General features: G+C 32.9%; 1 protein-coding gene across 1 annotated transcript; it reads right to left on the minus strand.

The window, feature by feature from the left end:
* Window positions 1-1056: 1056 nt before the first annotated feature.
* Window positions 1057-1645, minus strand: LOC117931593. Its single transcript, XM_034852577.1, has one exon. The coding sequence runs from the start codon at window positions 1585-1587 to the stop codon at window positions 1234-1236; it is 354 nt and encodes a 117-aa protein (XP_034708468.1). The 5' UTR covers window positions 1588-1645; the 3' UTR covers window positions 1057-1233.
* Between the last annotated feature and the right edge of the window lie 16360 nt (window positions 1646-18005).

An 18005-nucleotide genomic window follows, 5' to 3' on the forward strand; every position in this document is an offset into this window, starting at 1 on the left:
TAAATTTGCAGGTCATGCCATGCCTCCCCCGGCGGTTGTCATGGCTACTGGACAGTAAACATATATAGATGAATAAAGCTCGCTCCTCCATGGGAGCCACCAAAATCAGAAATTCTTACAATTCTCGAGCACCAAAATATACTTCTAATTAATTCTAGTGAGACCATAGGAGTGAACTGATTTGCAGGTCCTGTATTTTTTCATTCTTGTGATAAAGTTTGTGTTTGTTAGAAATCACTATTTACTTGTGGTACCCTTCTGAAGTTTTTTACACTTCCCAAACAGATCCTCCTACATCTATATATAAATGCTGGTTTATCAAGAATACGCAAGAAAAGCACTTCAAATTGTTGATTCATCGCTGGAGATGGCTTAGAACCAATAGTTCATTATCTAATGGATCTTTCCATTCTAATACTCCATCCGAGAGTTATCAGTATTTATCAAATCTATTCCTATCTAACGCAAGGCTATTGGATCAAATGACAAAGACATTGTTGAGAAAAAGATGGCTTTTCCCGGATGAAATGAAAATTGGATTCATGTAACAGGAGAAAGATTTCCCATTCCTTAGCCGGAAAGATATGTGGCCATGAAATAGGGATTAAGTGGAACAGAATTGACTGTGTGGTAGAGTCGTGGAAACACTTGTTTCTTCCATATTTTGGACCTTAGCTCCATGGAACAATATCTACAAAGATAAATGAGAAAAAATGAATAAGATGGAAATCATATGGGCATACATATCTTTGGTAGCTGATTTACCATCTTCATCATGTTTCTTAGTTTTGCATTCATGCATGGGGCATGCATGGAATAGGAAACCCCACTCAAATTTACGCTATCTACAATTTGGGTTACTTCCAACTTTTACGCTTGCGAATATATTTATTTATTTAACTAGCTCGTCTGTTTCTGCTAAATAAGGTTGATCAAAATTGATCCTCCTCTTGGTTTCCTGTTTTTGGTGTTTTTTTTTTTTTCCTCCTGTCATGGTTTTTAGGACCGAAATAAAGATCAATATTTTCAATACAAAATATGATTGCATTATCAAGCACTAAACTCAGTTTACATGGCATCTTATCTAACCAGTTGAATTGGTTATTCTTTCTAAACCAAGTATATGAAATGAATTAAGGTTAGAGATAAAACATATATACTAATCATAAGGATTGGGATCTATCTTCCACATCTAACTCATCAGCTGATCCATGCACAAATATGATTACATCATTAAGAGCTGTGATCTTGGTCATAGCCATCCTTAGCAAGGGAAGCCATGACAGCATCCTCTGCCAGCATGTACGCGGAAACGGCTGGAGGTGCAGTTGCAATGTCGTCAGCTATATTCTTTTCATTGAAGGTGCATCGCCCTGCCCTTTGTTCTGGGATGTGAGTACAAGGACTGGGGCCGGATGGCAGCACTGGACCTTTCTGCAGAGACTGAAGCACAAGACTGTTTCTCTTCGCCCATTGGCCTCCTCCTAGTAGCCGCATTGCTTCAAGTTCTCGGAAACTCCAAGCTGAGAGAAGCGTGAAATTGAAAAGCACCACCAAGAGGACTAATTTCCTAGAAGTGAAACCCATCTTCGAAAAGAAATGAATGGATCGTTTTATATGAATAGAGAGCGGGGAAGATGTGAAGAATAAGCAGCTTTGGGGTGCTTCAAAAATGGTATATGGAAAAGTATATATATATATATATATATATATATATATATATATATATATATATTCATAAATGTAGACGCTGGGCCTTCATAACAAGCATGCACACAAATACACAATTTGGAAATTTGGAAAGGGCCTCTGCTCTTGGATCGTGACAATGCATAAAAAAGCTGATGCATGTGAATAGAGTCGTCAGTCATATTCAAACATTTGATTGTTGAGGAGGATGTCACGTAAAGGCTGTGAGCATCACGACCAAACCAACAAACATTCAAGCCCCAATTCACTAAAAAAATCCGTTCCCACCATAAACCTATTCTTTGATCAAACTTAGTGCCCCACAAAGGAAGTAATCCACTAATCGTCAGTCAGAAAAGTGGTATACAAACCGTGAAACTTTTTAAATGCGACAGTTTGCATGAGACCAATTCTAACTTAATTTGGAAAATATTTGTTAGGAAATGATTTTGGTGGCCGTCATGCTGCTACTTTATTCGGTGGGGCAACATCATGCAAAAGTATGATGACCTTCTCAATTTCTAGTCTATGCCGTGGCAATACCCTTTCACACAAATGAAACAATGGAAAATCAAAGCTATAACATTGGGTATCCATGCTTATAAATAGCAATTAATATGATCTCCTCCACATATGCATATCATCCCAGATATCATATTAATTCCATATCTCCTAGTGTCTTAGCTTAAACCCCACCAAGATCATGAGGTCTCTCACCATTGTTTTAGCTGTCACTGCAGTTGTTTTTCTTCTGAGTGTCCAACCACACCATGCTAGTAGGGTTCCTAATGGAGAGAAAAAAGAGTGGAAGAAGAAAAGAATTAATATTGTCTTGCAGTCTCTGCAGGCGGGTCTAGTTTCTCCTTCTGCCCCAAGTCCATGCACCCGAATTTCCGGCAAAGGCCCCCCTTGCATGATCAACAAGAACTTTGCAAGCCACGCCCTGCCTCCCCCTCGGCCAAGCCCGCCTGCACCTCTCCGGTTGTCATGGCTACTAAGCACAAATGAAGCTTCACCATGGCCACTACCAGATTTCAGAAATTCTTACTAGTCATTTGCACCAAGTATAACTATCATATGTCATAAAATCATGGGAATAAACTGAGTTGCAGCTCATGTTTGCTTCTGTAATTTTTTCATCTTTCCGTAATGTTTGTGTATGTTTTGTACACATATATAATGAATAAAAAATAAATAACATGCATCAATTAATTGTGTGCAAGAATGTTGTGTATTATTTTCACTCTTGATGTCGTGTGACCTTGTGGATTCTGAATAATTCATGCTACAAAAATAAAAAGATCAAGTTTAAATTATGAACACATTTTTCCTTGGTTGTGGTGATCATTTATCGTTTGAATATGTAAAACCCAATAGTGTATTTTATCAAACATCACAACATTTATTTTAAATACTTATAATTTGTCGTATAAACCTTTCAAATTTTGTGAACATGCAAGTCCATACAGATACGTACTTCGAATAATTTGGATGAACAACTTTAATAGATATAACAATTAAAACCTTATATTAAATAGTTTTCATATGTTTAATTTCTCTTTAAGGATGACGTTAAATACTTTCACAACTCTCTCTACCGGAGAGAGAGAGAGAGAGGGAGTATATTCAAGAATACCTTTTCTCTATTGTGCATATGTTATTGGGTTAGATTTAGAGAAAACATGAAATAAATCCCTAAAAATAATTACACATGGATCTTTCGTATGTGGATGCATGCATTTAATTAGAAACAAAAAATAATATATATATATATATTTAACCCAATTTGATTTAACAAGTGCAAAACTCTCGGCAAGCTCACATGCATGTCCTTCTAGTCTTGTGCTAGAAAATTAGAACTCTTGAAAGACAAAGGGAAAATTGGAAGACTATCTTCCAACAAATGAAAAAAAGTGTTGAAATTATGATGCACTTTCATGCTTTTGTTGACATAATGATAAATCATGACATTTTTTCAAAATTTTGTAACTTTAAAAATTTTATTGATGACTTTATACCTATTATAAGATCATAATTTATTTGTGAATTTACAATATGATAACTTGATAATTCACTAGTGACTTTATAACTTCTATTTGCAACCTTGCAAGTTATTGTGACTTTACAACTTTTGTAACCTTACAATTCATTGTAACTTTGCAACTTTTGTAACATTACAATTCATTAGTATCTTTACCTTTCTTTGTGGCATTGCATTAATTCATTGTATATTTACAACCTTTTCTAACTTTACAATTCATTAGAATATGTTAACTTCTAAAGTAAATGTCTATAATTAATAAACTCATTCATATGTTATGAACTCTTCATATTTCAATAAGTTAATTGTTTCTTCTCAATAATCTGAGGTGAGGACATGTAGCATGGGACCTTCGTGGGATCTCTACATCTCTAGTAAGTTTATTCCTAATGAACTTGTCAATTACAATCATATTTAAAACAAATTACAATTTCACCCAAAAAAAAAGAGAGATAGATTAGTAAGTTCCCCACTTACACATTAATTCTTCCACTAACTAATATTCCTTACAAGTTTTGAAGTCGGATCAAGATAACTGTCATTCCCTAAACTTATAAGTGTGTCACCTCTTATAATTGGAAATTTTAGAAAAACCAATTTAGAAAATCTTAATATATGACATACTAAATAGATATATACACTTAAAAAAAAATCTTTCTAAATTGACTGGTCAGTATTTTAAAACAATTTATAAGTGACACAATCTTAAATATTCTTTCCTACTATAGAAGCAATGGGTCCTTTATCAAATATCCACTAGTTTTTATATATTATTTATAAAACCCAACAGATGCGTATATAATCCATTATTAGACATCAACAGTTGATAATATCAAAGCTATACAAAATCAAGTACAAAACTTAGTAACATCCTTAAGTCTAAGGATTTTATGTAATATTAAACAAAATAAATAATAAGAGGTCCAAAAATTGTCTTGTAATGGTACAATTTTGTGATTATTACATTATAATCACCCATGAAATTTATTAAGAGCCCCTCAACTTTAGTGAATAAGATCCATCACTCTATCATATATAGTAATACAATTCATGACAACTTTTAATAAGCATGTTATCCATTACACGCTTATAAGTTGTAAACATATTTTAAGATTATAAAGAAATTAGAAATCATATCTCATTGTTTATAATCTCTATTATCAAGATGATTTTTATACAATATAATTTAAGGATAAATATCATCAATTGTGACATATATAATTTGTAACCATGAAATGCATGAAAAATTTATTGTCTATTGGCTTTAAAGATACGCAATTCATTCATTCAACCCAATAGAGTTGTGGGTCGTCTCGTTTTTTGATACAACTATGAGACCTAGACCAACCCAGATTTACAATAAATATAAGTCTCTTGGTTATCCGATTTTTGGGAATATCAAAATTTTATCTTAAAGACATGATTTTTAAAAGTAGATTGTTCTAGGCATTGAATTAGGGCAAACTCACAAGAAGCGTCGATTGAATTGTCTAAACTGGTGGACCGGTAAGTTTTTTAGGAATCATATTGGTCTTTTTAGTTGAAAACCTATCTTTTTCCTTGGGTATGGGCCCACCTATGTCCACCTTCGTGGCTTGTTCCATCCCATCTTACATGGCTAACATGACTAGATCCCACTAGAAGGGGATGCAAATGGCAACTACTAGACTAGTTGTTTTTTTTGTTTATTGTGTCCTCAAATTATTTTTGTTGGAAAGTATCCCAAATTCCTAATATAGATTTCTTTTTGTAAAGATTATTATATCAAAAATTTTTAAAATTGACTTCTTATTATAATATTAGATTTCCTTATAGAATAAGAAATGTTATTAAGAATATCTCTATATATATTATAGGTCATGAGAAGAAAAGGTTATGAAATGGAGATGGACTTGTAAAGACTTTATGAGGTGGATAGAGATGTGAGGAAGAATGAAAAACATTCAAAGGAGCGAGGAGACTATGGTTCAAGGTTTTATATAAGAAGTGGGGAAACATGAGATGTTTCATGAAACCAATAGTGTATTTGTTTACATTTTTTGTAATATTCTCTATAATGTAGTGTAATACTTTTCTCTCATCCATGAATTGGGTGTGGTGGGTCGAACCACATTAAACCCCGTGTATCTTTGTGTGGATTGTTTATCTTTGTGCTTTTGAACTAACATTGTTTACATTAGAGCTTCCTCTGACACAACAAATTGGTATTAGCTAGAGCTCACAATGAAGATTTCTAGAAGAGTAAAAGATAACAAAACACACAAGAGTATGACAAGGAATTTTAATTGAAGGTAAAGTCAATTGTTATTTCATCAAATGTGATACAAAAAGCGTGTCATGGAAAGATGGAAGATTAATTTAATGGAATTTGAGCCAAGACGGAGATTGTTAAAAAGTGTTTCAAATTTTTAATTAGTATAGATTCCTATTTGTATAGAACATTGTATAGAATATTTCCTAAATTGATTTTTTATTGTAATATTGGATTTCCTAATAGAATAAGGAAAAGAATATCTCTATAAATATTCTAGGTTATAAGGGGAAAAATTTATAGATGGAGATGGGCTTGTAAAGATTATACATGATGGATAGGGATGAGAAAAAGAATGGGAGACACTCAGTGGAGCGAGAGGGCTCGTAGTTCAAGGTGTAAATACATGCTCTCACTGTATAGGCTACAAAGGGTTTGTGGATGAGGTATTGAATACTCTGATATGATGGTCAAACCCACTTTTATAGTAAAGGTCATTGAGAATACGGAATGATACTTCATTCGGTAAGTATAGAAAAAGTATCACTAATTAGGTGGTGTCATATATACATAAGTCTCATTATTTGTAACATAGTTTCATTTGTTTGTATCTTTATCCTTTGGTCTCATTTACTTGTACCATCATTCAATGGACTATAAAGAATTTTTGGATGAGGTACTAAACACTCTTATGATATGAAGATGGGCCTGTAAAGACTATATGAGGTGAATAGAGGTGTGAGGAAGAATGAGAGGTACTCGGTGGAGCAAGAAGACTCGTGATAGGGTAGGGATATGAAGAGTGGAGAAACATGGGATGTTTTGGGAACCCAATAATTGCATCTGGTTATGTCCTCTGTAATAAAAGTAGAATATATATACTTTTATTAGAAAGTAGAATATATTATCATAGAATGGATTTGCCCTGTAATTGAACTTTTGAAATTTGTGAATCAAATTTTAAAGCATGCAGGTCTTTTTTTTCTTTTTTCTTTTGGGTTGAACAGATTTTGTTGTCTTTGCATATATATTTTTTTTATATTTTCATTCTATATTTTATGGATATATGGGAAGAAGAAATCAAAGCAATTGGGCTGTTGAGAGGCCCATACTAACCCAAATCTTTTGACCTTGTAAGGATGTGATAGTTTTAATGTCAAGGGGCTAAGGATCAATGCATGATTATTCAAATCCTGTTAAAATCTCATGTAACCTTGTGAGGATTGTTTTATTTTTATGTTCTTGAACTAACATTATTTGCATAAAGCTTCCACTGGCACAACAGATACTATACATTTTAACATCTCCAAATGTTCATAAACCAGATATTTGCCGATGCAAGTGGAATAGACGTGCTAATCTATATGAATCATACTCATTTTTAGAGGTTTAGATTAAAAAAGCTAGTTACTATGATTTGTCCTCGAAGAAAAGTCAAGAAATGAGTAAAAAGTCCAAGGAGCATAGGAAATTTTTGTAAACCATGCGTATTGTTGATCCAAGTCAAACAAAATCTACCTCGTTTGCTATATCAAACTTGGAATATTTGAATAGTAATGCCAAACTTATCATCTTGTAACATGGGTATTTGTGTGTGTATAACACGACAACGTGAGCCAAATTAATGCTCACTTATTGCATTGTTTGTGTTGTATGATTAGCTTTTAGCTAGAATGCTTTTATTTAAATAACAATAAAATAAAATAAAATAAATTTAAATTCATGTGTATGTTGAAAATAATGAGTATAGATCATGCATCTTGATATTCATCATTGGTGCATAAATTTATTACAACTTAATATTTTGAACTTTATTGATAATTTAGCATGCATGTTAGTAGACCTAGTTTGATGTGTTATGAGTTTCACCCTTGGTCAATGTATATACATATATTGATCAAAACCCATCATCCAACCAATCTAATTATCTCTTGTACCGTGTGCCTTTGAGGAAAAAGGGAGAAAAGTTTTATACACATTTTTCTTGCATTTTCTCAAGAGATTTGAACAAAAGAAAACAAAATCATAAACAAGCTTTGTGGTGGTGTGCAAATGGAATGTATATGCAGACACACACCCAGATGATGGCCCATTTTGAAAGGGCAAGCATTGTGTCTTAGGTCTTGATGATGGAAATTAAAGCTGGTGCATCTGAGTGGAATCATGTCCATAGAATTGATCAATTCTTATTAGGAGTGTTATGAAGTGTCCCTAAATTCCTAATTAGTATAGATTCTTTTTTTTCTTTTTTTTGTAGAGAATATTATATAGAATATTTTTAGGTTGATATATTATTGTAATATTAGACTTCCTTATAGAATAAGAAAGGTTGTTGGAAATATCTCTATAAATATTATAAGTTATGAGATGAAGATAGACCTATAAAGACTATACGAGGTGAATAAAAATATGAGGAAGAACGAGAGTTGTCTGATGGAGTGAGAAGCTCATGATAAGGTAGGGATACGAAGAGTAGAGAAACATGGATGTTTCGAGAAGCCAATAATTGTATTTGGTTATGCCCTCTGTAATGTTCTGGTTCTGTCCTCAGTAATGTTCTTTATTGTATAGTGGAATGATTCTCTTTCATCCGTATGGTTGGTCGAACTATATTAAAAATTCGTGTATCGTATGTGTTATTATTTTATGTTTGTGTTCTTGATTAACGATGTTTGCATGAAAGCTTTCGCTGTCATAACAAATTGGTATAAGATATTGGGTTGAAGATTTATGGAAGATTAAAAAACCATGGAGCACACAAGATGAAGGCAAAAGGAATTTTCAGTGAAGGTAGAGTAGATTGCTCTCTCGTAGTGATATAATACAAAAAAGTTTGTGTCATGGAGAGTTTGAAGATTGACTTCATGGAATTTGGTCTAAGGTGGAGATTGTTAAGAAGTGTCCCCAAATTTTTAATTAGTATAGATTTCTTTTTTGTAAAAAAATATTATATTGAATATTTTTGGATTGATATATTAATGTAATTTTAGACTTATAGAATAAGGAAGGTTGTTGGAAATATCTCTATAAATATTCTAAGTCATGAGGAGAAAAAATTATGAGATGAAGATGGGCTTGTAAAGACTATATGAGGTGAATAGAGGTGTGAGGAAGAATGGGAGGTACTCGGTGGAGCAAGAAGACTCGTGATAGGGTAGGGATATGAAGAGTGGAGAAACATGGGATGTTTTGGGAACCCAATAATTGTATCTGGTTATGTCCTCTGTAATGTTCTTTATTTTATAGTGAAATAATTCTCTCATCTGTAGACATGGGCATGGTTGGCCGAACCACGTTAAAACCTCATGTATCGTTTGTGTTAATTATTTTATCTTTGTATTCTTGATTAACGATGTTTACATGAAAGCTTCCGCCATCGTAACAAGGACTATATGTTGTGAGAAAAAGTAGTTTAACATCCAGAATTGTGACCAAACTCCAAAGTTTCAAGCATCATCAATTCAAGTAAACCCTTGGCGTGAATGTAAGAATGAAATGAGAAATTAAACTTTGCCATGAATTCAGGTAATTCAAGGGCAGTTTCTCCTTTATGACCATTCAATTTCCAGTCATCTCGTACCAAAACCTATTAGTCAAGAATCCAAACCCTTCAAACAAATCAAACAATTAAAAATTCAAGTGATTACATTGGATATGCATGCTTATAAATAACAACTAACACCGTCTCCTCTTCATACGCATATAATCTACATATCCAATTTATTTTTAGTTCATCTCCTGTCCTGTTTGCCTCATCACCAAGACTATCATGAGGTTTCTCAACGTTGTTTTTACTGTCATAGCCCTTGTTTTTCTTCTGAGTGTCCAGCCACACAATGCTGCTAGGGTTCAGCAAAGGGGTCCTGTCCCTCCTTCTGGCCAAAATCCATGTGGGAAAACCCCCGTTGAAGGCCCTCCTTGCAAACATCCACCTGCATCTCCTGCAAGAGCACATGCCACCGCTCCGGCTGTCAAGGCTACCATGCACAAGTGACATTTTTACAAGCCATCAGCTCCAAGTATACGTAGTTTATTGTCGTGGTTTTCATCTGAATAAACTGATTTGCAGGTCATTTGAGCTTTAGTAACTGTATTCTATTTTTCATCTTTTGATGAAGTTTGTGTTCAACGAATAACATGGACAAGTTCTATGCGTTTCTGTGTATTACTTTGGCTCTTGATGTGTGCTGTAACCATGTGAGGTTTGTACACTTCATGATACAAAAATAAAAAGAAGAAAATTAATTGAATCATGAACAAATTTTTGATTGTTTCTTTTCTGATGGCCATTGATCTTTTAAACGTCTAAAACTTGATAGTCCATTAATCAGTGATTTACTTTGATTGGAAAGTAGAATATATATATATATATATATATATATATATATCAAAATAGGGTGGATTTGTCCTGATAAGACAAGCATTTCGGACACTAGGAATAGTAGGTTTTTCAATCAAAATGCTTACCATCCCACTGCTAAGACATTTTGAAGACGACTAGTATTAGGTTTTTCAATTGTTTTTCAATAGTAGGTTTTCTTAATAGTAGGTATGACCTTTGATGCATCATTTTGACTTAATCTCTTGACTTACAATTGTTTGATCTAACTTCTATTTAATTTAGTATTCTATTACTTTATAAAATATCTCTCTAATTTATAGTATATCAAGGAGAATTAATTTGTACTTGTCCTTATTTTGAAAATAATTCCCAAAATCTCTATTTAGTGGCTGGTTTAATCTCAATGAATTGGATAGTGATAGCCACATGCAGCAAGAGAATAAGTCAAATTTGGTTGCACAAAATTAAAGCTTTGATATATGTTTATTCCTAATAGAAATTTGACATTCATGTCAAAATAAAAATTTGTAAGACTAAGGCTTTCTTCAAGAAGTGTTTTAAAAAATAATTCTGAAAAATGGTTTTCTAAAACAGTTTTTAAAAATGGTTCTCTAACATTTTATAAAGCAAAAGTTTTTTTGAAAACTTGAAATGTTCTTAATTTGTTTTCTATATTTTCTATATTTTTAAATATATTCTTAAAATAATTTTTTTTTAATTATTTTTTAAAAATAATTTTTAAAAATAGTTTGTATTCTTAAAACTGTGTTTTGTTTTCTAATTATCAAACTTGTTTCCCGGTTTTTTATTATAAAAGATAGAAAACTATTTTCAAAAGCAATTATCAAACATACCTAAATCTTCTTGCATCCTAACAATATTCTTAATTCCTTAACAAAAAAATTAGTCTTTCTATCGAAGTACATATTTTGAAGCCATTTAACTTAATCTTTAAATTAAGCTTTGCGACAATCCATTGGCATAAAAAGAAAAAAGAAAAAAAAGGAAATGGATAGATACGGAAGAGAGGGATCATTGAGATGCAAAAAACCCAACTCCTAAAACAAGCCTACGGGCTTCGATCTTGAGCATGGCCACCCTTAGTAGCGGAAGCCACAGCAACATCAATCACAAAATTGGGAAAATGCAGGTTCAAGGCGCACCTGCCTCCTCTCTGTCCAGGGATGTGTGTGCATGGACTGGTTCTGGGTTCACCTCTTTACCTAATAAAAACCCATCAACAGGATATGTATTAAGATCAAGCAAATCAGTCACTTATTCTTCTTGTCCAACATGGGGCTCTTGCAACTCTAACCCATGACCTAGCTCTAATTAATATCACTTATTAGGATCAATGGCTTAATTAACTATAAACCAATTTGCTGTAAATAAGATCAATTTAATCTTGATGTCAGTCAATCAATCATATTCTTCTTCAGGCTTAACTTTCCGTGGAGTTGGACTCATCCCACATAATACACGCATCGTTGGGCTTTACTTGTCTTGAGACTTAGCCGGTGTCTAACCATCTCCGACCTTACCTACTCATCCCAAAATTAGCATCATTGTTTCATATCTAATTAATGTGTTTTTTTTTTTTTTTTTTCATCATTTTTGTCTCCACATATTTTAGGAAAGGGACTGCAATTCTTGAAAGAATATGGTATTCGTCTCTAGAAGAATATAAAAATCTATAGCCCAATTTTTAGATCAAGAGGTCAGCGTTGATTTCAATGGAGTGGTCTACGGAGCAGAGGATATTACTTTGGAAGCAATTTTCTGTGACTATGCTCTCTTATTTATTTGACTTCCAAAATTCAATGGAACGTTTCAAAGGTAATTTCATTCTCAGCACGTGATCCAAAAAAGAGAGGAGGAAAACGGAGAGTGAGGGTCGATTACATAGAAGACTTAAAAATGGATTCAAACCCAATTCTAAAGTTTCCCAACATAGCTCGATTTAAGATACATGGAGTCATAGGTGCGCTGTTTACGCACAAAAATATGTTTGAAATTTGACTTCTGTAATAATTCATCTTCCTGACTTCTTTTCGACTTAAAATTGGTCTTTCTGACTTTGCTTAAATACATGGAGTCATGGATGGATTTTAATTTCTTCTTTGATTATTTATTTATTTATTTTTAATCAAGTGAGTTTTGATCAACATTGAGGTGGTATATGAGACATATGGAATTACAGGTACAGTTAATCGTCTCTTGGCTTGTGACTATGCAAACGTTCCATCTCCATGCATATGGGTCAATCTACCCCTGAATCTTCTTACTAGATGAAACTCAATATATTATCAAATTGTGATCCCTGGGAACTCAGGTGTGTGTGCAATTTTAAGAAATTTTTTTGGCAAGGTATATATAACTTTCCAATTGCTTCAATTTATAATTAATAATTATGTGCGGGTTCGGGTTTTGGTAGATTGCTTGAATCTTGAACCCACACCTACCCTAATATTTTTAAATTGATATTTTTCCAACCCAAGTCAAACCTTGACTTATTCAAAGTTTATCCTTCAACTTGAACCCTACGTGGGGTACAAATTGGACCGACTCAAGTTGCAATCCTATTCACATATGCATAAAATTGTCCAAATATTATTTGATTTACAAAATGTTTGATAAAACTTAATATTTTAAGTTAAATTATTTTTAAATTGTTAACTTAAAATTTATTATTTAATTTATACTTTAAGTATTAAAGTCATCCAATAAAGTTAACATTTTTATTGAATCATCAAATTAACGCATTATTCTTATTAATTTCAATTAATATTTACCTTTGTTAATTTAAATTAATATTTACTTTCATTATTGTTAAATAATAAATTTATTTTCTAAACATTCATATTAAATGTCTTGTAGAATCATAAAATAACTACAATATATTTAGTTAAAAAGTTATATGAATCATGTGGTGGAGGCATTGACATAAAAGATATTCTCATTAGATGTGTATATGGACAAAAGGAAATCGATTATTTAAAATAAGTTAATCATTTTGACTTAATGGTTAAAATTATTTTTACCTTTAAGTTATAACATTAAAGGGTGTTTAATAAAACTTAATACTTATTGATTTAAGTTGAATTTAATTTGACTTTGGTACAACACTTAACATTAAAGGGTTCTTAAGAAAATCATAGTTTGAAGTTAGGTATGACCTTTGATGCATCATTTTGACTTAATCTCTTGACTTACAATTTGGTTTTTTGAAAAACCGTTTTCAAAAGTTGTTTTCTAATATTTTATAAATAAAAGTCTATTTGAAAATCTAAAATATTCTTAATTTATTTTCTATATTTTTAAATATGTTCTGGAAATAAATTTTATTTATACTGGGTACTTTATTCTTTAATCATATTTTTTATATTTTATAACTATTTTTAAAATAATTTCTGAAAATACTTTATTTTCTTAAAACATTGCTCTATTTTCTAATTATCGAACTTGTTTTCCAATTTTTTGTTATGAAAAATGAAAAACTATTTTTGAAAAGAATTACCAAACATACGTGAATCATGTTGCATCCTAACAAGATTCTTAATTTCTTAGCAAAAAAAATTAGTCCATCAATTGAATTTCTTACGTGATTTGAAGCCATTTAACTTTGTGTAAATTAAGCTTTGGGACAATCCATTGGAATAAAAAGTATAAAATCATTTTCCATACATTTTGAAGTTACATCAGTTATGAAAGTTCTTGACCACCTTTTTCTTTTCTTCAGAATTGGTCCCTCCAACACATGCCCAAAAAAAAAAAAAAAATAGAAAAAAAAAAAGAAGCTTGTCATCTACAATAACCCAATTCCAAAGCCAAGCCTACGAGCTTCGATCTTGAGCACGGTTATCCTAAGCAACGGAAGCCACAACAACATCTATCACAAAATTGGGAAATGCAGGCGGCGCAAGCCCAACACGGCCAGCTACGTTCATTTCATTTAAGGTGCACCTGTGTCCTCTCTGTCCAGGGATGTGTGTGCACGGACTGGGACCAGATGGTGGCACCGACCTGCCTGCAGGGACTGACGCAACAAACCATTTCTCTCAGCCCATTGCTCTCCGCCATGCAAAGGCCTCATTGCTTCAACTTCTCCGATCCTCCAACCTCAGAAAACTAGGAAAGTAAATAGCGTCATGAAGAGGCTTTTCCTACAAGTGAATCCCATTTTTCAAACAAGGAATGGAACGTTTTTGTTTTATATGTATCGTTTTTGTTGATTTGTAGTCCCTGGTGACGGTTGACTAGTGGCATTGTGGTTTACTGAGAAAGATGGTTTAACTAGGCCTACGTTTTCAAGGTTGAACCGAGTGGGAATGAATCAAGTCATCTATCGACAACTACACGGCAGCATGGTCTCCATATATAAAAGTCATCAAAATGAGGGAAGTGATTACGATTTACAATATGTATATAAATGTAGGGCATCATGTGGGTCAACTTGGATAATCCTTTCTAGGATTATTAATTAAATATTATAGTTTTCAAATTAAATCATATAAATAGCCATGGATTTGGGTCGGGATGTTCCACAAGTTTTGGTAATTGAGTAATATAAAAATAGGTATTAAATCAAATTCAATCTTACGAATATTTAATCATTTCAATAATTTTTTTAAGGGTATTTGGTTTCTTAAAAAGTATCAAAAAGAGACAAATAAGACCATAAAAGAAAGTAATTTTCTTACGTTTAAATAATATAAAGAAAAGATAAGGAAAATATCACAAAAATAAAAGAGAAATTTTGTAAATAGTTTTAATTTCTTCTCACTTTCCTTAGAATTAGACATAAGAAAAGTTGAAAAAATGTATTTTTTTTTCTTTTAAATGTTTAATTTTCTCTCTTGATTTTTTCATGAAAAAGAAATTAATACTTTTTCTTATTTTTCTTTTTCCTTAAACTTTTGAAGAATCAAATACAGTCTCAATAACAAACATATTGTATATGGAATAGATATGAAGTAGAGGATGATTTTGGATATATCTATGAAGTTATCTTCTCCAACTAGCTAAGGCTTAACTACCAACTCGATTTGATGATCTTTTTTCCTCTTTGAGGGAGCCTTTTAAGCAGCTCAGGCAGTATCATGCCCTTAAACTTGTCAAGGATTCCCTTGATTGCCTTGGGTAAGGGTTCCCCTCCTTAAGTGTTGCCAAGTAGGTCACCTACTTCTTCTTTAACCCATTTTTCACTTGCATAGCTGATAACAAAAGGGTTTTGAGCATACCTTTGGTGACCATAGGGACTACAGATGATGTCTCCTTCTCCAAGATATTATGGAACATAGGAAGGATAGTCGCACTATCTTTACCTATTATAGGAAGTCCATCCCTAACACAACGTTGAAGTCATGCATTAGTGCCACTATAAAGTCCATCTTGCCTTCCCAAATGTCAATATGTAGGGTAACCCCTCATGCTACAATATCTTAGAGTGGCTTGGTAGCAAAATTGACTCCCGTAAGCCATTGACCTTCCTTGGATGTATGGAGCTTTAGTTTCTTTACCTCATCCACAAAGATGATTGTGTGTGGCACCCTTGTCCACCATGGCCTTGGTGGGCTTGTCATTCACATAGGCTTCTACGTACATTAACCTTATGTTGAGAGGTGTCTTAGGCACTAACTTAGTCTTAAAGCCATCTTATTTGTCTATAATGCATGTGCCTTTTTCTATATCGACATCCCTCCAAACGCCACCATAAAGTAATCATGTCAGCGGGGTAGAGGGTCGTAGTGTGTACCTTAGTGGCCTTATCAGTTAGTGTTGTCACCTCAAAATACCACTCCATGTGCCATAGTATGTTGTTTGTTGAGTTAAGCATTTTCCCTTCTGCTTTTCAGACTTTGTTTGCCTTGACAATTGATTTGTGACTGGTTCTGGGTTCACCTCTTTACATAATAAAAACCCATTCTCAGGATATGTATTAAGATCAAGCAAATCAGTTCACAGTTTTTTCCTTGTCTACAAATAAATCCTTTCCTCAACACCAGTGCTCATTTTGCAGTGAGCCCATATCTTCCTCATGTTTATGAACATTTATGTCATGTTGTCATGGTAAAATCTCATAGAATGATAATACTTTATCCTTTGCAAGAATTCTAAACCTTCTCTAAAACAACCCACTTTTGGAGGATAGAATCCACCTTTCAATCTGTTGAAAAATATATCCAAGGGACTGCCAAAAAATATATCACTACCAACAAGGAGTTCCTTCATAGTCAACCAAAAAGTCTGTTGGTCCATATCAACCTTTCATCTTCTGTTAAACACGAATTCCATGTGTCCAGAGATAAAATTTCTCTTAAATCTGGTAGATCGTAAAGCTCAAATGGAATGTTGCAAACCTGACCTTCTACCACGCCAAGCTCACACCTCACTTCCTCAAACTCACAATCATCAGAGTCATCCTCGAAGCTTGTCCCTGAGGCTTGGTTCTCCTCCAATACCATGTTATCAACATTGGAAGAATAAGAAACCCGTCTACAATCACTACTGACCCCTGATACATGACGGCCAATCTTTTGAATGCCCATTGAAAAAGAAAGGACAACGAGGGCAATGATCTGGTTCCACGAAGTCAAATCATCAGAACAAAAATCCTGATTCCCAGAAGAAGCCTGGAGTACGAACAAATCCTTAGCCATTGTCGCAACTTATAGCAACCAATTCTGATTGTTAATAAGCAGAAACAAGTAAAAGCAAGAAACTCTATAATCTATCAGAAGATTTTGATCTGTGTAATCTAATCACAGTAAGCTCCCAATAGATGTACAAATACGATTACATCATTAAGAGCTTTGATCTTTGTCATAGCCATCCTTAGAAATGGAAGCCATGGCAGCATCCTCTGCCAGCATGTACACGGAAAAGCCATGGCAGAACACTGGACCTTCATAACAAGCATGCACACAAATACACAATTTGGCAATTTGGAAAGGGCTTCTGCTCTTGGCTCGTTGCAACGCATAAAAAGCTGATGCATGTGAGTAGAGTCATCAGTCATATTCAAACATTTGATTCAAAAAAATCTGTTCCCACCGTAGATCTATTCTGTGATCAAACTTAGTGTCCCACAAAGGAAGTAAATTAATAAGGTAAATTATTGAAGTCATGCTTTTAAATATTTCAATATCATTCATTGTATTTTGAAGAAGCAACAATTCAGACATAAAGTGGGAAGTAGATATTTTTATTTATTTTATTTGATTTATTTTAATTTATTTTATTTTATTTTTACAATTCACATACATAATTGATTTTGAATAATTCATGCTACAAAAATAAAAAGATCGATTAAGTTTGAATCACCAACACGTTTTACCTTGGTTGTGGTCATCATTGATCTTTAGAATATGTAAAATATCTTGACATTTATTTTACTTTTACAAGAAAATTAAAGTATTTTGAATAATCTGGATGAACAACTTTAGTAGTTTTGACAATCAAAACCTTATATTAAATAGTTTTCATTATAAGATATCATTTTGAATATATGTTTAATTTTTCTTTTAGGATGATGTCAAATACTTTCTAGTTCTCTCTCTATGAGAGAAAAGAGAGGCAAGTCTATTCAACAACGCCTTTTCTTTACTGTGCATGTGGTTTTGGGTTAGTATTAGAAAAAAACTTGAAATAAATCCTTAAACATAATTACCCATGGATCTTCA

Source organism: Vitis riparia, chromosome 15 (assembly GCF_004353265.1).
Source record: "Vitis riparia cultivar Riparia Gloire de Montpellier isolate 1030 chromosome 15, EGFV_Vit.rip_1.0, whole genome shotgun sequence".
In the NCBI taxonomy this organism is placed as follows: Eukaryota; Viridiplantae; Streptophyta; class Magnoliopsida; order Vitales; family Vitaceae; genus Vitis; species Vitis riparia.